Source organism: Sebastes umbrosus, chromosome 5, assembly GCF_015220745.1.
Source record: "Sebastes umbrosus isolate fSebUmb1 chromosome 5, fSebUmb1.pri, whole genome shotgun sequence".
Classification (NCBI taxonomy): Eukaryota; Metazoa; Chordata; class Actinopteri; order Perciformes; family Sebastidae; genus Sebastes; species Sebastes umbrosus.
In genome coordinates, this window is record NC_051273.1 from 18,326,845 (window position 1) to 18,350,095 (window position 23,251).

The 23,251-nt window shown below is 39.6% G+C and overlaps 2 protein-coding genes and 1 pseudogene across 2 annotated transcripts; 2 read left to right on the plus strand and 1 right to left on the minus strand.

Moving 5' to 3' along the window:
* Positions 1 to 4,685: 4,685 nt before the first annotated feature.
* On the minus strand, positions 4,686 to 6,227 carry si:dkey-51e6.1 (uncharacterized protein LOC558617 homolog). Its single transcript, XM_037769415.1, has 3 exons — positions 5,996 to 6,227; positions 4,973 to 5,097; positions 4,686 to 4,879 (listed from the first exon to the last, which is right to left on the minus strand). The coding sequence occupies exons 1-3, from the start codon at positions 6,213 to 6,215 to the stop codon at positions 4,787 to 4,789; spliced, it is 438 nt and encodes a 145-aa protein (XP_037625343.1). The 5' UTR covers positions 6,216 to 6,227; the 3' UTR covers positions 4,686 to 4,786.
* A 3,697-nt stretch (positions 6,228 to 9,924) lies between these two features.
* On the plus strand, positions 9,925 to 18,491 carry LOC119488488. Its single transcript, XM_037770210.1, has 21 exons — positions 9,925 to 10,084; positions 10,193 to 10,265; positions 10,380 to 10,784; positions 10,952 to 11,056; positions 11,155 to 11,346; positions 11,470 to 11,661; positions 11,872 to 12,060; positions 12,153 to 12,338; positions 12,455 to 12,661; positions 12,780 to 12,962; positions 13,066 to 13,195; positions 13,293 to 13,351; positions 15,419 to 15,823; positions 15,983 to 16,087; positions 16,186 to 16,377; positions 16,534 to 16,746; positions 16,839 to 17,024; positions 17,141 to 17,347; positions 17,466 to 17,648; positions 17,752 to 17,881; positions 17,979 to 18,491. The coding sequence occupies exons 1-21, from the start codon at positions 10,082 to 10,084 to the stop codon at positions 18,037 to 18,039; spliced, it is 3,606 nt and encodes a 1,201-aa protein (XP_037626138.1). The 5' UTR covers positions 9,925 to 10,081; the 3' UTR covers positions 18,040 to 18,491.
* Positions 17,149 to 23,185, plus strand: LOC119488111 (annotated as a pseudogene).
* The last annotated feature ends 66 nt before the right edge of the window (positions 23,186 to 23,251 follow it).

Genomic DNA, 23,251 nt, shown 5'->3' on the forward strand with positions numbered 1-23,251 from the left:
GGGCGAGCCGTCATGCACATGCACCTCCCCTAAGTGGAATGCTGCCATCATTAATGTTATTAAATACACCTGAGCTTTTCCTATTCTTCCTACTATGACATGTCAAAATGTCTGCCGTGAAAACGATCTACAGTGTACATGTGTAAATAATACAAATTCGTATATTTTCAGACATTTTTCATTTACCTGTAAAAAAAGGGAAATGTATATTGTCTCATGTCCCATTTAATGAACTTTAAATGCTGTAACTAATTAAGTGTAAACTTGATAACCCTTACAAAACGGAGTGCACTTCTGATGAAATATGATGATTGAATCAAATATAATCAAATTCCAGGGCAGAGTCACAATATAAGACACTGCTGTCAGAACAAATCTCAAACATCAGTATGATCTAATCATCAACAATGACAAATTCTCCTAGAGTTGATTTATACTATAATGTTGATATCTATTCAAATAATAGGTTACGAGCCTTCACAAATATGGGTTCATAAAGTTAAAACACCCAAAAGTATAATGGTCATCATGTTATCTCAACACTATAGACTCCTAGAATAACATAACAGAATAAAATATCAGACGTTATGCACACTTGTAATATGTTTTATCTTATGTTGGGTTTCAAAAATGCCACACATTCAAGAAAAAAAGAGATGGGCCTACAAAAATAAAGTTTAATTAATTAACATATAAAGAGGCACAAACAATAAGGCTTTCATGAGGATTGAATAGCCAAAGAATAGGCCTTACGTTGGCTGATATTGTGGTTATATAGGCCTTCTTTAATCCAAATAATGATATCAGATGACTTTATAATGACATATCAAGCTTACATGATGGTCTTTAGCGTACGTCAAGCCCTGCATCTGTAATTTGTAAGGGCTCTGTCCCTTTCACAAGCATTTTCTATCCTCTCAAAGTGAGCAAAACACATCTTTGTTTGAGAAATTCCACTCCATGCTTATCCGTTGAGACCTGGTGACAAACTCTGCGTCATAAAATGAAGCATATCATGGATAAATATTGGAAATCACAATTTCCTTGTTGCATGGTTTGTAACGTCATGTTACTGGCAATGTACAATACACTCTGTTTGTATATATTTATAACTTAAGTAAACACCTGGGATGGCCATGCAGGTGGGCAGAAAATGACTGAGATGTTTGGGAATTTTTAGATTGTGTTTAAATCAATTCAGGGAAGGATGATATTTATTCTCTAGGAGTCTGGAATTTTTGTTGACTCTGACCCTCTTGACTCCATAAAATGAGTGTCTGGTAAGCTATTGTTTCACTGATATGATCTAGAGCATTCAACGCTTTTGCTGCACCTTTGTTTCCCAACAGCCTGAGGTGTTAGCGGCTGCCGCTGCAGGAAGGGACTGACTTCTTGTTTAGGAAACTGGACTCCACATTGATGCTTATCTCTCAACGCATATACAGTTTATTGCAATACCGCTTGCTGTGTAGCTTACAGTACTTACACATGGAAGGAAATATCAAAATAGGTCCTATATGGTATTTTCTTCCCACTTGATCAACTTAGTCTCAACATAGAGATAACACCAGTATTGGTATAATACCTTTAAAATACAGGAGTTTGGCTATTGCAGGATGATGAAAAGCAATTAGAAAATGATTTTCACTTATAAGTATTTAAAAGCAATACACAATGTGCTACATAAACAGAATAACTTGGAACAAATGAAAGAAAATGTTATTCTGTGGGTTATATGTCTGTGAGATTATGATGAAGGCTTCCAACTAAATAATTGCCCTTTTAACCATTACATGACTAGACAGAGAGTTTGGTCATAGACAATGGTCTAATGTTTCTTGTGAAATCTCATTAAACCATTACTGTTGGAGTTTCCAAGAAGAGGATTGAGTGCAACGCAGTTTAAGACTTCTCCCTCCCGTGCTGACCTCCCGTTTGTAGATAATAGAAGGGTTATCAGTTTACAGGAAACTGCATCCGGATGCCTTTTTGTTTTTCTTTTTTGAGGTCACAGGGCAACTGGCAACTGGCAGTATCGTCTGATGATGAGGGCCAAGGTGAATGGGACTGTAGCTAATTCTGTTAATATACAGTAGTCAGCAGAGTTAAGCGCCACTCTTCCTCTCAGCGTTTCTTTTAGTACTCTCACTAGATGTCTGGTGAGTCACGAGCAAAAAAAAGAAAGTAATGGCAAGAATGTGCTGCTGGAGTACATGTTCCTTTAAAGACCCAGTCAACCTCATGTGGGAAAACCCAGAGGAAAAGGATGTAGACTCTAATATGGAACGTGGAATCTCGTGGGAATAAAGGTAATATTTTGTGGTTGATAAATATAACACAGATTTACACCAAGATTTCCTGATTTCTACCTCAAGATGGATCACAAAAAATGATTTTTTTTCGGTCCCCAGAGGATGAGTCCTTTGTTGATGCCCTGACTTTCCCCTCTCGTACCAACAGCAGGTCACTTCCTTCATCCTGTGAAATATCTCAACTCCCACATTAAAAATTACGTTGGTGACCTTTCCATGACTTTCCTCTAACGTCACAATGAGGTTCCTTTGGGGTTTTCACTGAAAAGTCTCAACAACAGTTGAATGGATTGCCGCAAAATTTGGTCCAGAAATTCATTCCCCCCTCAGGATGAATTGTAATGACTTTCGTAATCCCTTAACTTTTTCTCTGTAGTGCCATCATCAGGTTAACCCTCCTGTTGTCTTCGGGTCAAATTTGACACATTTTCAAACTTCATTATATCATAAATATGGATGTCTTTCACCTCATTTTTCAGATCTTTTTTTTCAGACTTTTTTCAGATCTTTTTTTTCAGACATTTTTTGTCCGACATTTTTCAGATCTTTTTTTTCAAAATTTTTTTTTCAGACTTTTTTTAGATCTTTTTTTCAGACTTTTTTTGTCCGAAATTTTTCTCAGACTTTTTTTTCAGACATTTTTCAGATCTTTTTTTCAGACATTTTTCAGATCTTTTTTTTCAGATTTTTTTCAGATCTTTTTTTTTCAGATCTTTTTTTCAAACTTTTTTTGTCCGAAATTTTTCTCAGACTTTTTATTCAGACATTTTTCAGATCTTTTTTTCAGACATTTTTCAGATCTTTTTTTTCAGATTTTTTTTTCAGACTTTTTTCAGATCTATTTTTCAGATATTTTTTAATTTCATATAAATTAGGTTTAGTGACCATGAAGTAAAAACTAAAGTGTAAAACTTGTGGTAATGAGTTGGAATGAAGTTGGCTAAAAAGGTGTAATACAGAATTGGGTGATAATTTATAATGTATGCTTTAAAAACAGTCAAACGAGACCAGATCAATTTTGACCCGGGAAGACAAAAGTTGCATGGTCGACGGGAAGACAACAGGAGGGTTAAAATGTTATACCATATAAAATATATGTCCATACACTAGTTTATGACCAAATACCTGCAAAACTAATGTCATCCCATCAGCCTCAGACTGGACTGTGTTGTTTCTATACTCTTTGCTATTAGTGTAAATGTTAGCATGCTAAATTAAGAAGGTGAACATCATTCTACCTGCTGTGGCTGTAAACTCTTAAGCTGTATCTCAAATCCATACTACATACTGACCGTCATAATAAACTGTTTTAGCAGTAAGTATAAAAAATATCAACATACTTTACCATTTAATACAAACATGATACAATATGTGTAACGTTGGTTGTCAATCAAACTGCAAATAAAGCTTCACAAATATACATAAAAAATATATATATATATATATTTTCTAAGATTAAATACCTATTTTTTGTTTCAAAGATGCTTTTGGAGCTGTTTCAACACCACTCACAAATTTATTTTAATTATTTCTAGCTGTGAATAGCACCTCAATTTCTTTTGTGCATTGCATTGTCGGAGTGCATCCACAAAAATCGACTGTATTTAGTGTGCATGTCTGCTTCGAGTATACCTTATTTTGTCCCTTTTCTAGTGTGAACATTAAACTAACTAATGTAGTTTGGATTTGGGACACGTTAGTCTTTTTTTCCTGAGACTGTGCAGACCCCAGAAGGAATACGTTCGATCGTTCCACCTGTTTATTAGTTGTTTCACAGCTAGTTTTGAGTCATGGGAAAACGTCTATTATATCAAACTGGAGGGAATTAGGATGCTAGATGCGACGTGGGAGAAAAGAGAGAAAAGCAACAGGGTTTTTCTAAAAATGTGTGTGTAATTGATAAAGTATGACTCAGCTCAGCCTGTGACTTTGTTTTTGTTATTCTAGTCTCAGATTTTTAGATTTTCTTTATTTTGGTATGATTGTCTGTAAAGATCTGGGGAATTCTTTTTGAATACTATCGTTATTTAACATTACACACACGCACACATGAAAGCGTGTAACCATGATGACAAGTGAAAGCCCCTCTTATCTTTTTCTGCTGTTTTAAACAACAAACTTTCCCTCGCAGTAACAGGATGTGTTAGTGATTCCAACTGGCTCACCCCTTCCTGTATGGACTTCACGCTCGGCCTTCAATTCTGATGAAGTCGAACCAGACACCAAGTAAAAGTAAAAATGAATCATTCTATCTGTAACGGGAATGATATCTGCAGAATCTAATCTACATCCTTCACGAATGAAAATGAAACCTCCAAAAAAACACTTTTTAAGAGTCAGTTATTGTGCTTTCACAGAATCAGAAGCAAACAGTTAAATGCAGAAAGGTGTATTTGAATTAAATGATGGTTGTACAGAAGGGTCGTATTGGAACTGATAAATAAATGCAGACATTTAAAAAGAGATGCAGGTTCTTATTTTTTGTCGTCAGACCAGGTGATCTCATAGTCGCTGAAGGCGCTCTTCAACTTCTCTACAGACACAGAATGGTCTGCTTTACCAAACGCCTGCAAATCAATGAGAATGCATTTAGTATTTTTAGTAGTATACTAATAGTAATTGATTCAGCTTTTGATGCATTACCAAGGAAATTAACTTACAGTTGATTCTCCAAACACCCTCAGTTTCTTCTCTTGGCTGTTGTGCTCGATCTTCCCTCCTCCGAGGCATTTACACTCCATCCCCAAGGCCTCCATAGCTGGATTGACCTTCTCAAATATATGATCTGTAAAAGAAATTCAATCAATCAAAACATACAATCTGGTTTAGTTACAGGACAGTCCAAAAAGCGACAATTTAAAGCATTTTCTGTCATTAGTGGCCCATCTCATCTTCTAAAGCTGTTGCCTTTTAAGTCGATCCCTACTGATATGCTGGAACGCATTATTGGCTCACAGTGACCCTGATGAAGACCTATGTTGGTCGCAACGCGTTGGTCATTTTAAACAATTATTGCCATGTAAAATAAAGGTATTTTACTTTTGTTCAAACACTACAGTGTGCCTTGGATTATTTTTGAGGGAGACTTGCATTTTGTACTTTTTTCCACCCATGCATTGAGCCCCTCACAAAACTGAATGAGCATTATTGGCTAATATTGGTTTATAACAGATACTGTATATCCATACTGGCCAATATGCATTAACTTTCATAGGCTTTTTGCCTAGGGCTGTTCTCGACCAAAGAAATTCTCAGTCGACTTACACTCATACGATTTTGGCGACTAATCGATTAGTTGAATTTTTCTACACAAAGAATCACACAAAAGTACCACTTTAAATCTTGTGTTTACAAGAGATGTGCTCATAAGTTTCTTAGAAATAATTCATTCAGCATGAAAAAGCATTAAAACAAGTGACTAATCGACTGAAGAAATCTTAGTCGACTAAGATCAAAACTTTGACTAGTTGCCTCCAATATTTGCAATACATATATTAAGGTTTGCAAGCATTGCATCTGCCTGGTTTGTGCAGTTTTTATGCACACTGCATGTTTACCAAAAGCACATGGATCAAGTCAGCTCATTCTGCACCAATGATATACAGATCTTGGTTTGCATGTTATCTGGAGCTGAACTGACGCATTTGACGCTCCTCTGCGGAAAACTACAGTAACCAACTTACTGTGATATTCTGCACTTTTTGTGCCCCGCACTATGTCTTTATGCACATCACCATCTTTCACTTTCACCCTGACCAGGATGTACTTAAAGGTTCCCTCTGGATCGATCTCTACAACAGGGACTTTAGTCAGAGCGTCTGCTGCCATCGCTGCTGTAGCTTTAGTCAAAGCACCGGAGAGCCTCAGTCTGTTCAGAGGTCTACCGACGACAGACAACAACATGGTTCTCACATATGACTTTATTTGGGACGTCTATTTCCTGTCTTAAAGAGACAGATCATTTTGCGGCAACCTGTCGCCATTACTCTTCAGGTTAACGCACGCTGGCGCCCCCACATGGCAACAAGAGGGAACTGTTTGGTTTTGCAGCTCTAAAATCCAGACATAATGCAGATTAATGCAGAGGTTTACAAACTTTTCCATGCTAAGGTCTCCCAAACAGCATTAGCTCATGGCCCCCCCTTTTGCAAGATGTCTTTGTAAACCTATTCACAATTCTGTGGCAAAAAAATAATCAAATAAAATACATATTCTGAATATATTTCTTTACTTTTATTTAAAGGGACTGTTTGTAACTTCTTACACGTATAAATCACCCGGATCGGTGTCCCATGCGTGCTCGCGTGGGGCTACGCTGTTCAGACTCAGATTCCAACACAAATTACACGGAGGCACCAAAACCGCAAAGTTATATCTAGTGAAGCCCGTCTTGCAAAACAGTGTTGGCCGCGGTCGGAGGACGCGGGAGGGTCTCTGCTGTACTCTGCTCCTCTGCTCCTCTGCCTGCTTGCCTTCACTCAGCTTACTCCATCTCATGTGCATGCGCGCACACTACACACTGCAGAAGACTTCGTAGCTCTGAGAATATCTAGTGAATGTACAGTGGACGTTTGTGCAGAAATAAATGCTGCAGCTCCTCCAGACCAACAGAGGTTTCCCGTGTCTTGTGAAGTTATGGGGCTCCGCAGCGAGAAACGATATCGTCTCCGACCAAAACTCCAGTGTCTCCCCTGTTCCCTCCAGCCGCAGTCGGGAGGCTGAAGCAGGAAAAGCCAACACTATAGGATCAGCATTGATTCATGGAGAGACCTTCGTCTGGTCAGCTAACATTACTGCCAAGCAGGTGAAATATAGAGTGATATTGTGGTTTTAGCTGACGTGTGTCACCTCACTGTGTTGATCGTGAAACCAGCAACCCTACAGTTCCCAAGCCCGGTCACCATGGACTGAGCTACTGCCGCCCCCAATATATATATATATATACAAACCAAGTTTATAGCAAAAGGAAGGGATCAACAATATGTCTCATGCAACCATTTTTCACCCTTTTCTGTTATCTTTCTGTGTGATTTGTAATTTCCTGTAGCCTGAGAAGATTTTCCGCTGGTGTCTATCAGGAAGATCAGAGGTCAGAGTCGAATCTCGTATGGATGTTGTTTTTGGTTTAAGGGCACTTCAGCAGGATGGACGTTTTTGACACAGGTGCTTGAACCTCTGGTTGCCAGTGAAATCCATAATGCAGCCTTTAATTTGGTGCCAAAAAAACTTGGAAGTTTGTGAGACATCCCCAAATACAAAGTATGTACTCTGTATCTAACCATTGCAGGTGGCGAGACCACGGAGATATAAGGAGGTATGTGAATTTATTTTTATTTATTTATTTATTTATTATCATTACTATTTACTTATTGATGTATTTTTATTCATCAATTTAAAAATTGAATTTATTATATTTTTCATTTTATTATTGTCATTATTACTTTTTTTCTCTCTCCTTTGTTTTTGAATAGTTTATTTTTCAATTTACAGTTACTATCTATTATATGTACATATTATTTTATTTGTTATGGTTTAGGTTGTTGTAGTCTTTTTTTCTTAAGGAAACAATAAAAAGAATGTTAAAAAAAAAAAAAAAGGAAGTTTGTGAGACACAAAGTCACAAACCTGTTTTTTCCTGCTTTTTCACGCCGACTATGACAGTGAGAGTAAATACATGTTTTGAATCTGTGATTTAGGCTATAGTGATTCAGTAGTAGGTGTTTTATCATTCCATACACTAGTCTATTGCAGTAATAGTAACGTCATAGTTGTGGTAATACTCACATAAGTAATTTTCCCTAGATCATTTCTGTAATGCAGGATTATTTGGAAGAATAGATCTCATAATGATCATAGCACACATCGTGTTTAGGATGTTCTTATCAAAACTTAGTCTCTCCCTTGGGTCTTGTTCTGTATGAAGGTTAATTATGGAGTTTATATTGTCTTTCAGGGGAAAGGGTGGAGGTTAAGAGGTGTCAAGCAGCAGCTCTGACCCGTGGCACTACTATCCAGTGCCCCGGGTCAGAGAGGAAGGATGTGAACTGTCACTTCTAGATACTCAGGCAGCCAGCAGGCGCCTCTGCTACCACACCGCACATTTCCCGTCTCTGGACAATCATTAAAAAAATAACAGTAAAGTGTTTGTCTGTCACTGTTTTTCTGCCTTCCTTATTTTGATGAGCCCATCCTTTGACATCCTTTGAACTGTTCCAGTCATTGGATTGTCTGTTGTCACTCTCTGTGCTACTACTAATAGACATCAATCGGATTGAATAATCATGAAGTTTACTCTTTTATTTGCTTTCATTTGGTGGTAAATCTTTAGAAGGTTCAAATGAAAATAAGAGGAACTGTTGATATCTTTGCAACTCTAAATCTCTCTCAGACACTCTCTCTTATCGGCTCACAGGATTTCACAGCCTCCAAAACTGCACTGTCCCTCTCATTTGTCTTTCAACTTCACTATGTGTGCTGAGTGCTATCGTGCTTCCCCAGGAAACGTATTGCTTTCTTCATGCTATTTATTTTGTCTTTGCTATTCTTGTGCTAATGTACCAAGTACACTTAAGTAAAATACAACTAAGTAAAATACTCAAGTAAAAGTCCTGCATTGAGAATTGTACTTGAGTCAAAGTGCTGAACTATATTCAGCTAAATTATCAAAAGTAAAAGTAGAATGGCCCTTTTCAATGTGTATGATTATTGTATAATTAACAGTATTTAATTATTATTATTAGTGATAAATTAATATGAATAGCATTTTAATGTTGTAGCTGGTTGAGCTGGAGCTGCTTCTAATATTATAATAATATTAATATAATATAATATAATATATTACTGAGTAGTTTAATCTAAAACAATATATCGTATTTTATAAGTTCATCATATGTTTGGGATGAAAATTGAAATCTTAAGAATAACAAGTAACTATAGAAGTGAAATGTATGTAGTGTAAAAAGTATAATATTTCCCTTTCAAATGAATGAATGAATGAATGAATGAATGAAAGACTTTATTTCGAACATATAATAAATAAAAACAGATACAAAATAATAACAAACAAAACAAGAGTTATAGTGTCCGAAAAGGAGTAGGTAGAAGAAAAACTTATATTACCCTACCCCTTTCTCACTTCTCCTCTATTAACTCATATATCATAGAATGATAATATAAAATAATATAATATAATATAAAAACTATCCCAGATTTATTTACATCCTAAGTTGAATATATGAACAGCATCCCAAGTTTATTTACAACCCACAAATACATCCGGAGTTAAAAAGTATATAACCAACCTTTAACACAACTCTTCTTCAACCATATACCTCCCAAAAATATCAAATGTAGTGGAATAGAAGTATAAGGTTGAATTAAAGTACAGTTTCCTCATATTTAAGTGCAGTACCTGAGTAAATATACTTACTTTCCAGTGACAATAATATGGAAATTAATGATAACAATACTAATATTAGCAGTTAAGTTCTCCTAAAACAAAGTTTGGCGTCAGAGTGAGAAAGAGAGAGGGAAAGTTTCCAGGGGCAGTGGTGGGAGTGGGCAGCGGTGGGAGGTGGGAGGTGGGGGGGATTTCCACTGAAAAATCCGCTTGTGATGAGAGCTTCCAGGAAAAGTGGACCAGACCAGGATTGTGTATAAAAGCCGGTCCCTCAGCTCATAAAACTCAGAATCCTCTCATCCTCACAAGTGCTGAGACTAAAGAAACACCAAGAGTCTTCTGTAGGTTATCATCACTAAAACCACTTAAAATGGTGAGTGTTGACGCATCTCTTTAGTGATAATTCTTTCATTATTTGTTTGTGGTCAGTGATGCATTTATGGTATCTTAATTTATCTTTTTTTTTATTTAATTCTTACAGGAGTTCGGCTTTGGATTACTTCAGACCCGTGGATCTAAGACCTCATGGATCAGCTTGACTTTTCTTTGCTCAAGTATGTAAATCTAATCTTTCCCACTTTCAACTTTTCTTCTTTATATTACTTTTTAAATTCATCCTTATTACCTTACTAATTTAATTTGTGTCTCTGTCCTCTGTCCATCCTCAGTGCTGTGCATGTGGACTAGAGTAGATAGCTGGTCCTACTACTACTCCAACACCACAATGGACTGGCAGCAAGCCAGAGCCTGGTGCCGGCAGCACTACACAGACATGGTGGCCATCCAGAACCAGGAGGAGATCGGGCATCTCAACAGCGTGCTGCCCAGGCAGCGCGCCTACTACTGGATTGGGATCCGCAAGGTCGATAACGTCTGGACCTGGGTAGGAACCAACAAGGCTCTGACAGCGGAAGCAACCAACTGGGCAACGGGCGAACCAAACAATGGGAAGAGTGGAAATAGTATGAGTCAGAATGAGGATTGTGTGGAGATGTACATTAAAAGGGATTTGCAGCCAGGAAAATGGAACGATGAGAGGTGTTCGAAGCTGAAGACCGCTCTGTGCTATGCAGGTGAGCAAAAAGTTAGGGATACAAGAGCCTCAGTTTGGTTCATTATTAGGGAATCTATTGATTTAACACTTTAAAATGTTTTATTGATGGTGTTTTTTAAAATAAAAGCTCAGAGAAATATATAATATTTTGTACAAGTTATATGAAAGTACTACCTCTTTCCCCAGCTGCCTGTAAGAATGACTCATGCCTCCATGGAGACTGTGTAGAAACCATCAACAGCCACAAGTGTGCTTGCCGTGAAGGCTTTTACGGAGAGCGGTGTGAGCACGGTGAGAAAATATAATGATGTTTTTAAAGTTTACATTACTTTAAGTCACTCACAGCCAGGGCCTGATATCTAATTGTGTCTTGTTTCCTTTGTTGGCAGTTGTCAAGTGTAACAAAGAGGAGGTGACCGTTCCATCTAAAGGAAGTGTGGATTGCAATCACCAGTATGGAAACTTCTCCTACAACTCCTCGTGCCAGTATTCCTGTGAGGAAGGATACCAGCTGAATATGTCAAGACCTCTGAAGTGCACTGCATCAACACAGTGGTCGGAGCAGCCGCCTACATGTGAATGTGAGTTGCAAAGCTGCAAAAACATAATGTGATTTCAAGTAATCATATTCAGAGCAACACAATTGTGTTATCATAATGATTGAGCCTGCTGTAATGTGTCTTTGGTGGCCTTGTCGTCCACAGTGGTCCAGTGTCCGGAGCTGTCTAGTCCGGCAAGAGGATCCATGAAGCCCTCCGATCCTCTGGGCTCCTCCAGCTACCAGTCCACCCGTGTGTTCACCTGTGATGAAGGCTATGTACTCGCTGGTTCCCCGTCTAACACTCTGCAATGTGAAGCGTCAGGATTGTGGAATGCCTCACAGCCGGTTTGTGCTGGTACGCCCACATTTTTATGTTTTTATCTCGCAGGATTTTATAGTATATCAATGCTATTTTGTATGTAAAGGAACAGTGTGTAGCATTTAAGGAGATCTATTGGCAGAAATGGAATATAATATCATTAAGTATGTGTTTTCTATGGTGTATAATTATGGTGTTTTTAAAAAGGCCACTGTTGACCTGTTCCGCTCTCCCTCTGTTTTGCAGCTGTCCAGTGCTCCGCTCTCCAGGAGCTGGACAATGGCGTTTTCAGCTGTGGAGACAATGCAGATGTGAGGTTCAGCTACGGAAACACCTGCAGCTTCAGCTGTGCCACCGGCTACCGCCTAGTGGGACCGAGCAGGGTGACATGCACGTCAGCAGCTGAGTGGAGCGAGAGGATGCCTCGCTGTGAAGGTGAGGACACACTTTAAGTTGAATCCAACCACCGAGTTTTCTTGTTTTGTGCGTTTTTTGACAAACTTACTAAATATTTTTTCCTGTGTTAGCCATCACATGCCAGAATCCAGAGGGAGAAGCTCACCTCATCAGCCAGTGCAGCCAACCTTTGACTGAACTGAGGCCAGGCTCCACCTGCAGCTTCAGCTGTGAAACCGGCTTTGAACTGAAGGGATCTCACACCGCTCAGTGCTCTGAAAACGGACAGTGGAGTGAAGACATACCTACCTGCAAAGGTATGTTCACATAAATCTGTGCTTACAACACTACTGCATAGCTTCTTTACAGTCTTTGTACTCTGATTCTGTGCTATATGTCATGACATCTCATCATCTTTTTCTCTTCTTTTTAGCAAAAGGATGTCCTGCTCCTGAGATCCCAACAAATGCCCAAATCAGCTGCAGTCCTTCTCTGTCCTCACCTGCTTCCACCGGGACCCCCCATCCACTTGGTATGGTCTGCATATTCAGCTGCCATGAAGGCCACGAGCTGCAAGGTGCACCCAGCATGGAGTGTGCAAATCCAGGCCAGTGGACCTCCACACCACCAAACTGCACAGGTAAACATTTTACCTGTACTATTTGCGTGCATGGGTTAAAGGGGCTGCACCACTAAAATGACATTCTTTATCATTATGTGATGGTTAACATCTAAATTCTTATCGTCTTCTCCCACAGCGGTGAGATGCCCATTGCTCGAGGCTCCTGAAAACGGTCATATCAACTGCTCCAACAGCTATCCAGTGTACAAATCAGAGTGCTCCTTCACATGCAACCAAGGTTACTCATTAGACGGACGTGACCTGCTGACCTGTGAAAGTCATGGCAATTGGAGTACTGGAGAGAATCCCACCTGCCAAGGTAAAACAGAAAGGGAACAAATGTTAGAAGATATTTTCAATAAAATACCATCATAAAATACACGGTTGAGTTAAATAATTTACATTTGTAAATGTTTCCACAGCTCCCTCATCTCAGGCTGCAGCCATTGCTTCTGGTGCGGTAGCAGGAGGCGCTCTGTTATCCGGTCTGTCTGTGGCTATGTGGATCCTGAAACGACTGAAGCAGAAGGCCACCAAGTTTGAGCTAAACAGGTTAGCATTCACCTCTCTTAAAGCACACATTTATATATTTTTTTTAAAGATGTGTTGAATCGCAGTGCTCATCTTCTTCTTTTGTCTTTTCTTACAGCACCTCTGACATAGAGGACCCTCCACAGGTCTACAAAAGCAGCATCGACAGCCTCATATAGAACAGTCATACTCTTCAGAGACAACTAAGGACACTTGTATAACTCTCTAACATTAACTGTGTGAGTCACCAGTCATAGTATAAACGCCATTAGTATAAAACTTGTTAACAGGAAAACTCAATATGTCAGAGCTACACCTTTGCATTTGATTGTTGTATTGTGTGTTATTGAATTTCATGATTTGCTCTGTGATGTCGTCCAGACATGTATTTCCTCCCAAGGGGGAGTTTTATATGGAACACACAGCTCTATGAGCACGCTGGAAATGTGGCTCTGTCCATGATATTGTAAATGTGTCATAACGTCATGGGTGGTGCTAAACTGTGAATAATTTCAACATTTATGTACTATTTATTTAACACTTTTATTGCATTTGAAATGCTCATTCAGATATTTCTGTAATGTTTAAAGCAGTGCTGGTTTATTATTCATAATAAAACTTCAAACTATCATTTGCTTATGGTCTTTTTTATGCATATTCCGGTATCATGACCAATATCTACGTAAGGGATAATGATCAGCAAGCCGGTCATTGTTGTGAAATAAACCCTGACAGGGTGAAGCGGCACCCTGATGTGGAGCGGAAGGGTCTTGCTTTGCCCTGAAGGGGTGTATTTCACAACAATGACCGGCTAGCTGTACATTATCCTGCTTATTACACTGCAACTTGTTTAAGAAATCAATAATTTGACACAAAAATGGTCCTCCAGAATCCAACTTCAGAACCGCGTCCATAGCAACGGTCCGTTATAGAAAGAAAGAAAGGCACTTTTATTGATCGCCTAGGGGATATTCAATTTGTTTTCACTCTGTCACTTTACACAGTACATGGTACACACAGTGCTATCGTGCTTCCCCAGGAAACGTATTGCTTTCTTCATGCTATTTATTTTGTCTTTGCTATGTGTGTGCTAATGTACCAAGACACATTAGTAAATTATCAGTACATTAGCACAATTATAGGTAAATATTTAGATCCTTTACTTAAGTCAAATACAACTAAGTAAAATACTCCATTAAGTAAAAGTCCTGCATTGAGAATTGTACTTGAGTCAAAGTGCTGAACTATATTCAGCTAAATTATCAAAAGTAAAAGTAGAATGGCCCTTTTCAATGTGTATGATTATTGTATAATTAACAGTATTTAATTATTATTATTAGTGATAAATTAATATGAATAGCATTTTAATGTTGTAGCTGGTTGAGCTGGAGCTGCTTTTAATTATTTATATATTACTGAGTAGTTTAATCTAAAACAATATATCGTATTTTATAAGTTCATCATATGTTTGGGATGAAAATTGAAATCTTAAGAATAACAAGTAACTATAAAAGTGAAATGTATGTAGTGTAAAAAGTATAATATTTCCCTTTCAAATGTAGTGGAATAGAAGTATAAGGTTGAATTAAAGTACAGTTTCCTCATATTTAAGTGCAGTACCTGAGTAAATATACTTACTTTCCAGTGACAATAATATGGAAATTAATGATAACAATACTAATATTAGCAGTTAAGTTCTAAAACAAAGTTTGGCGTCAGAGTGAGAAAGAGAGAGGGAAAGTTTCCAGGGGCAGTGGTGGGAGGTGGGAGGTGGGGGGGATTTCCACTAAAAAGTCCGCTTCCAGGAAAAGTGGACCAGACCAGGATTGTGTATAAAAGCTGATCCCTCAGCTCATAAAACTCAGAATCCTCTCATCCTCACAAGTGCTGAGACTAAAGAAACACCAAGAGTCTTCTGTAGGTTATCATCACTAAAACCACTTAACATGGTGAGTGTTGACGCATCTCTTTAGTGATAATTCTTTCATTATTTGTTTGTGGTCAGTGATGCATTTATGGTATCTTAATTTATCTTTTTTTTTATTTAATTCTTACAGGAGTTCGGCTTTGGATTACTTCAGACCCGTGGATCTAAGACCTCATGGATCAGCTTGACTTTTCTTTGCTCAAGTATGTAAATCTAATCTTTCCCACTTTCAACTTTTCTTCTTTATATTACTTTTTAAATTCATCCTTATTACCTTACTAATTTAATTTGTGTCTCTGTCCTCTGTCCATCCTCAGTGCTGTGCATGTGGACTACAGTAGATAGCTGGTCCTACTACTACTCCAACACCACCATGGACTGGCAGCAATCCAGAGCCTGGTGCCGGCAGCACTACACAGACATGGTGGCCATCCAGAACCAGGAGGAGATCGGGCATCTCAACAGCGTGCTGCCCAGGCAGCGCGCCTACTACTGGATTGGGATCCGCAAGGTCGATAACGTCTGGACCTGGGTAGGAACCAACAAGGCTCTGACAGCGGAAGCAACCAACTGGGCAATGGGCGAACCAAACAATGGGAAGAGTGGAAGGAGTATGAGTCAGAAGGAGGATTGTGTGGAGATGTACATTAAAAGGGATTCGCAGCCAGGAAAATGGAACGATGAGAGGTGTTCGAAGCTGAAGACCGCTCTGTGCTACGCAGGTGAGCAAAAAGTTAGGGATACAAGAGCCTCAGTTTGGTTCATTATTAGGGAATCTATTGATTTAACACTTTAAAATGATGGTGTTTTTTAAAATAAAAGCTCAGAGAAATATATAATATTTTGTACAAGTTATATGAAAGTACTACTTCTTTCCCCAGCTGCCTGTAAGAATGACTCATGCCTCCATGGAGACTGTGTAGAAACCATCAACAGCCACAAGTGTGCTTGCCGTGAAGGCTTTTATGGAGAGCGGTGTGAGCACGGTGAGAAAATATAATGATGTTTTTAAAGTTTACATTACTTTAAGTCACTCACAGCCAGGGCCTGATATCTAATTGTGTCTTGTTTCCTTTGTTGGCAGTTGTCAAGTGTAACAAAGAGGAGGTGACCGTTCCATATAAAGGAAGTGTGGATTGCAATCACCAGTATGGAAACTTCTCCTACAACTCCTCGTGCCAGTATTCCTGTGAGGAAGGATACCAGCTGAATATGTCAAGACCTCTGAAGTGCACTGCATCAACACAGTGGTCGGAGCAGCCGCCTACATGTGAATGTGAGTTGCACAGCTGCAAAAACATATTTTGTATGTAAAGGAACAGTGTGTAGCATTTAAGGAGATCTATTGGCAGAAATGGAATATAATATCATTAAGTATGTGTTTTCTATGGTGTATAATTATGGTGTTTTTAAAAAGGCCACTGTTGACCTGTTCCGCTCTCCCTCTGTTTTGCAGCTGTCCAGTGCTCCGCTCTCCAGGAGCTGGACAATGGCGTTTTCAGCTGTGGAGACAATGCAGATGTGAGGTTCAGCTACGGAAACACCTGCAGCTTCAGCTGTGCCACCGGCTACCGCCTAGTGGGACCGAGCAGGGTGACATGCACGTCAGCAGCTGAGTGGAGCGAGAGGATGCCTCGCTGTGAAGGTGAGGACACACTTTAAGTTGAATCCAACCACCGAGTTTTCTTGTTTTGTGCGTTTTTTGACAAACTTACTAAATATTTTTTCCTGTGTTAGCCATCACATGCCAGAATCCAGAGGGAGAAGCTCACCTCATCAGCCAGTGCAGCCAACCTTTGACTGAACTGAGGCCAGGCTCCACCTGCAGCTTCAGCTGTGAAGCCGGCTTTGAACTGAAGGGATCTCACACCGCTCAGTGCTCTGAAGACGGACAGTGGAGTGAAGACATACCTACCTGCAAAGGTATGTTCACATAAATCTGTGCTTACAACACCACTGCATAGCTTCTTTACAGTCTTTGTACTCTGATTCTGTGCTCTATGTCATGACATCTCATCATCTTTTTCTCTTCTTTTTAGCAAAAGGATGTCCTGCTCCTGAGATCCCAACAAATGCCCAAATCAGCTGCAGTCCTTCTCTGTCCTCACCTGCTTCCACCGGGACCCCCCATCCACTTGGTATGGTCTGCATATTCAGCTGCCATGAAGGCCACGAGCTGCAAGGTGCACCCAGCATGGAGTGTGCAAATCCAGGCCAGTGGACCTCCACACCACCAAACTGCACAGGTAAACATTTTACCTGTACTATTTGCGTGCATGGGTTAAAGGGGCTGCACCACTAAAATGACATTCTTTATCATTATGTGATGGTTAACATCTAAATTCTTATCGTCTTCTCCCACAGCGGTGAGATGCCCATTGCTCGAGGCTCCTGAAAACGGTCATATCAACTGCTCCAACAGCTATCCAGTGTACAAATCAGAGTGCTCCTTCACATGCAACCAAGGTTACTCATTAGACGGACGTGACCTGCTGACCTGTGAAAGTCATGGCAATTGGAGTACTGGAGAGAATCCCACCTGCCAAGGTAAAACAGAAAGGGAACAAATGTTAGAAGATATTTTCAATAAAATACCATCATAAAATACACGGTTGAGTTAAATAATTTACATTTGTAAATGTTTCCACAGCTCCCTCATCTCAGGCTGCAGCCATTGCTTCTGGTGCGGTAGCAGGAGGCGCTCTGTTATCCGGTCTGTCTGTGGCTATGTGGATCCTGAAACGACTGAAGCAGAAGGCCACCAAGTTTGAGCTAAACAGGTTAGCATTCACCTCTCTTAAAGCACACATTTATATATTTTTTTTAAAGATGTGTTGAATCGCAGTGCTCATCTTCTTCTTTTGTCTTTTCTTACAGCACCTCTGACATAGAGGACCCTCCACAGGTCTACAAAAGCAGCATCGACAGCCTCATATAGAACTGTCATACTCTTCAGAGACAACTAAGGACACTTGTATAACTCTCTAACATTAACTGTGTGAGTCACCAGTCATAGTATAAACGCCATTAGTATAAAACTTGTTAACAGGAAAACTCAATATGTCAGAGCTACACCTTTGCATTTGATTGTTGTATTGTGTGTTATTGAATTTCATGATTTGCTCTGTGATGTCGTCCAGACATGTATTTCCTCCCAAGGGGGAGTTTTATATGGAACACACAGCTCTATGAGCACGCTGGAAATGTGGCTCTGTCCATGATATTGTAAATGTGTCATAACGTCATGGGTGGTGCTAAACTGTGAATAATTTCAACATTTATGTACTATTTATTTAACACTTTTATTGCATTTGAAATGCTCATTCAGATATTTCTGTAATGTTTAAAGCAGTGCTGGTTTATTATTCATAATAAAACTTCAAACTATCATTTGCTTATGGTCTTTTTTATGCATATTCCGGTATCATGACCAATATCTACGTAAGGGATAATGATCAGCAAGCCGGTTATTGTTGTGAAATAAACCCTGACAGGGTGAAGCGGCACCCTGATGTGGAGCGGAAGGGTCTTGCTTTGCCCTGAAGGGGTGTATTTCACAACAATGACCGGCTAGCTGTACATTATCCTGCTTATTACACTGCAACTTGTTTAAGAAATCAATAATTTGACACAAAAATGGTCCTCCAGAATCCAACTTCAGAACCGCGTCCATAGCAACGGTCCGTTATAGAAAGAAAGAAAGGCACTTTTATTGATCGCCTAGGGGATATTCAATTTGTTTTCACTCTGTCACTTTACACAGTACATGGTACACACAGTGCTATCGTGCTTCCCCAGGAAACGTATTGCTTTCTTCATGCTATTTATTTTGTCTTTGCTATGTGTGTGCTAATGTACCAAGACACATTAGTAAATTATCAGTACATTAGCACAATTATAGGTAAATATTTAGATCCTTTACTTAAGTCAAATACAACTAAGTAAAATACTCCATTAAGTAAAAGTCCTGCATTGAGAATTGTACTTGAGTCAAAGTGCTGAACTATATTCAGCTAAATTATCAAAAGTAAAAGTAGAATGGCCCTTTTCAATGTGTATGATTATTGTATAATTAACAGTATTTAATTATTATTATTAGTGATAAATTAATATGAATAGCATTTTAATGTTGCAGCTGGTTGAGCTGGAGCTGCTTTTAATTATTTATATATTACTGAGTAGTTTAATCTAAAACAATATATCGTATTTTATAAGTTCATCATATGTTTGGGATGAAAATTGAAATCTTAAGAATAACAAGTAACTATAAAAGTGAAATGTATGTAGTGTAAAAAGTATAATATTTCCCTTTCAAATGTAGTGGAATAGAAGTATAAGGTTGAATTAAAGTACAGTTTCCTCATATTTAAGTGCAGTACCTGAGTAAATATACTTACTTTCCAGTGACAATAATATGGAAATTAATGATAACAATACTAATATTAGCAGTTAAGTTCTAAAACAAAGTTTGGCGTCAGAGTGAGAAAGAGAGAGGGAAAGTTTCCAGGGGCAGTGGTGGGAGGTGGGAGGTGGGGGGGATTTCCACTAAAAAGTCCGCTTCCAGGAAAAGTGGACCAGACCAGGATTGTGTATAAAAGCTGATCCCTCAGCTCATAAAACTCAGAATCCTCTCATCCTCACAAGTGCTGAGACTAAAGAAACACCAAGAGTCTTCTGTAGGTTATCATCACTAAAACCACTTAACATGGTGAGTGTTGACGCATCTCTTTAGTGATAATTCTTTCATTATTTGTTTGTGGTCAGTGATGCATTTATGGTATCTTAATTTATCTTTTTTTTTATTTAATTCTTACAGGAGTTCGGCTTTGGATTACTTCAGACCCGTGGATCTAAGACCTCATGGATCAGCTTGACTTTTCTTTGCTCAAGTATGTAAATCTAATCTTTCCCACTTTCAACTTTTCTTCTTTATATTACTTTTTAAATTCATCCTTATTACCTTACTAATTTAATTTGTGTCTCTGTCCTCTGTCCATCCTCAGTGCTGTGCATGTGGACTACAGTAGATAGCTGGTCCTACTACTACTCCAACACCACCATGGACTGGCAGCAATCCAGAGCCTGGTGCCGGCAGCACTACACAGACATGGTGGCCATCCAGAACCAGGAGGAGATCGGGCATCTCAACAGCGTGCTGCCCAGGCAGCGCGCCTACTACTGGATTGGGATCCGCAAGGTCGATAACGTCTGGACCTGGGTAGGAACCAACAAGGCTCTGACAGCGGAAGCAACCAACTGGGCAATGGGCGAACCAAACAATGGGAAGAGTGGAAGGAGTACGAGTCAGAATGAGGATTGTGTGGAGATGTACATTAAAAGGGATTTGCAGCCAGGAAAATGGAACGATGAGAGGTGTTCGAAGCTGAAGACCGCTCTGTGCTACGCAGGTGAGCAAAAAGTTAGGGATACAAGAGCCTCAGTTTGGTTCATTATTAGGGAATCTATTGATTTAACACTTTAAAATGTTTTATTGATGGTGTTTTTTAAAATAAAAGCTCAGAGAAATATATAATATTTTGTACAAGTTATATGAAAGTACTACTTCTTTCCCCAGCTGCCTGTAAGAATGACTCATGCCTCCATGGAGACTGTGTAGAAACCATCAACAGCCACAAGTGTGCTTGCCGTGAAGGCTTTTACGGAGAGCGGTGTGAGCACGGTGAGAAAATATAATGATGTTTTTAAAGTTTACATTACTTTAAGTCACTCACAGCCAGGGCCTGATATCTAATTGTGTCTTGTTTCCTTTGTTGGCAGTTGTCAAGTGTAACAAAGAGGAGGTGACCGTTCCATATAAAGGAAGTGTGGATTGCAATCACCAGTATGGAAACTTCTCCTACAACTCCTCGTGCCAGTATTCCTGTGAGGAAGGATACCAGCTGAATATGTCAAGACCTCTGAAGTGCACTGCATCAACACAGTGGTCGGAGCAGCCGCCTACATGTGAATGTGAGTTGCACAGCTGCAAAAACATATTTTGTATGTAAAGGAACAGTGTGTAGCATTTAAGGAGATCTATTGGCAGAAATGGAATATAATATCATTAAGTATGTGTTTTCTATGGTGTATAATTATGGTGTTTTTAAAAAGGCCACTGTTGACCTGTTCCGCTCTCCCTCTGTTTTGCAGCTGTCCAGTGCTCCGCTCTCCAGGAGCTGGACAACGGCGTTTTCAGCTGTGGAGACGATGCAGATGTGAGGTTCAGCTACGGAAACACCTGCAGCTTCAGCTGTGCCACCGGCTACCGCCTAGTGGGACCGAGCAGGGTGACATGCACGTCAGCAGCTGAGTGGAGCGAGAGGATGCCTCGCTGTGAAGGTGAGGACACACTTTAAGTTGAATCCAACCACCGAGTTTTCTTGTTTTGTGCGTTTTTTGACAAACCTACTAAATATTTTTTCCTGTGTTAGCCATCACATGCCAGAATCCAGAGGGAGAAGCTCACCTCATCAGCCAGTGCAGCCAACCTTTGACTGAACTGAGGCCAGACTCCACCTGCAGCTTCAGCTGTGAAGCCAGCTTTGAACTGAAGGGATCTCACACCGCTCAGTGCTCTGAAAACGGACAGTGGAGTGAAGACATACCTACCTGCAAAGGTATGTTCACATAAATCTGTGCTTACAACACTACTGCATAGCTTCTTTACAGTCTTTGTACTCTGATTCTGTGCTATATGTCATGACATCTCATCATCTTTTTCTCTTCTTTTTAGCAAAAGGATGTCCTGCTCCTGAGATCCCAACAAATGCCCAAATCAGCTGCAGTCCTTCTCTGTCCTCACCTGCTTCCACCGGGACCCCCCATCCACTTGGTATGGTCTGCATATTCAGCTGCCATGAAGGCCACGAGCTGCAAGGTGCACCCAGCATGGAGTGTGCAAATCCAGGCCAGTGGACCTCCACACCACCAAACTGCACAGGTAAACATTTTACCTGTACTATTTGCGTGCATGGGTTAAAGGGGCTGCACCACTAAAATGACATTCTTTATCATTATGTGATGGTTAACATCTAAATTCTTATCGTCTTCTCCCACAGCGGTGAGATGCCCATTGCTCGAGGCTCCTGAAAACGGTCATATCAACTGCTCCAACAGCTATCCAGTGTACAAATCAGAGTGCTCCTTCACATGCAACCAAGGTTACTCATTAGACGGACGTGACCTGCTGACCTGTGAAAGTCATGGCAATTGGAGTACTGGAGAGAATCCCACCTGCCAAGGTAAAACAGAAAGGGAACAAATGTTAGAAGATATTTTCAATAAAATACCATCATAAAATACACGGTTGAGTTAAATAATTTACATTTGTAAATGTTTCCACAGCTCCCTCATCTCAGGCTGCAGCCATTGCTTCTGGTGCAGTAGCAGGAGGCGCTCTGTTATCCGGTCTGTCTGTGGCTATGTGGATCCTGAAACGACTGAAGCAGAAGGCCACCAAGTTTGAGCTAAACAGGTTAGCATTCACCTCTCTTAAAGCACACATTTATATATTTTTTTTAAAGATGTGTTGAATCGCAGTGCTCATCTTCTTCTTTTGTCTTTTCTTACAGCACCTCTGACATAGAGGACCCTCCACAGGTCTACAAAAGCAGCATCGACAGCCTCATATAGAACAGTCATACTCTTCAGAGACAACTAAGGACACTTGTATAACTCTCTAACATTAACTGTGTGAGTCACCAGTCATAGTATAAACGCCATGAGTATAAAACTTGTTAACAGGAAAACTCAATATGTCAGAGCTACACCTTTGCATTTGATTGTTGTATTGTGTGTTATTGAATTTCATGATTTGCTCTGTGATGTCGTCCAGACATGTATTTCCTCCCAAGGGGGAGTTTTATATGGAACACACAGCTCTATGAGCACGCTGGAAATGTGGCTCTGTCCATGATATTGTAAATGTGTCATAACGTCATGGGTGGTGCTAAACTGTGAATAATTTCAACATTTATGTACTATTTATTTAACACTTTTATTGCATTTGAAATGCTCATTCAGATATTTCTGTAATGTTTAAAGCAGTGCTGGTTTATTATTCATAATAAAACTTCAAACTATCATTTGCTTATGGTCTTTTTTATGCATATTCCGGTATCATGACCAATATCTACGTAAGGGATAATGAT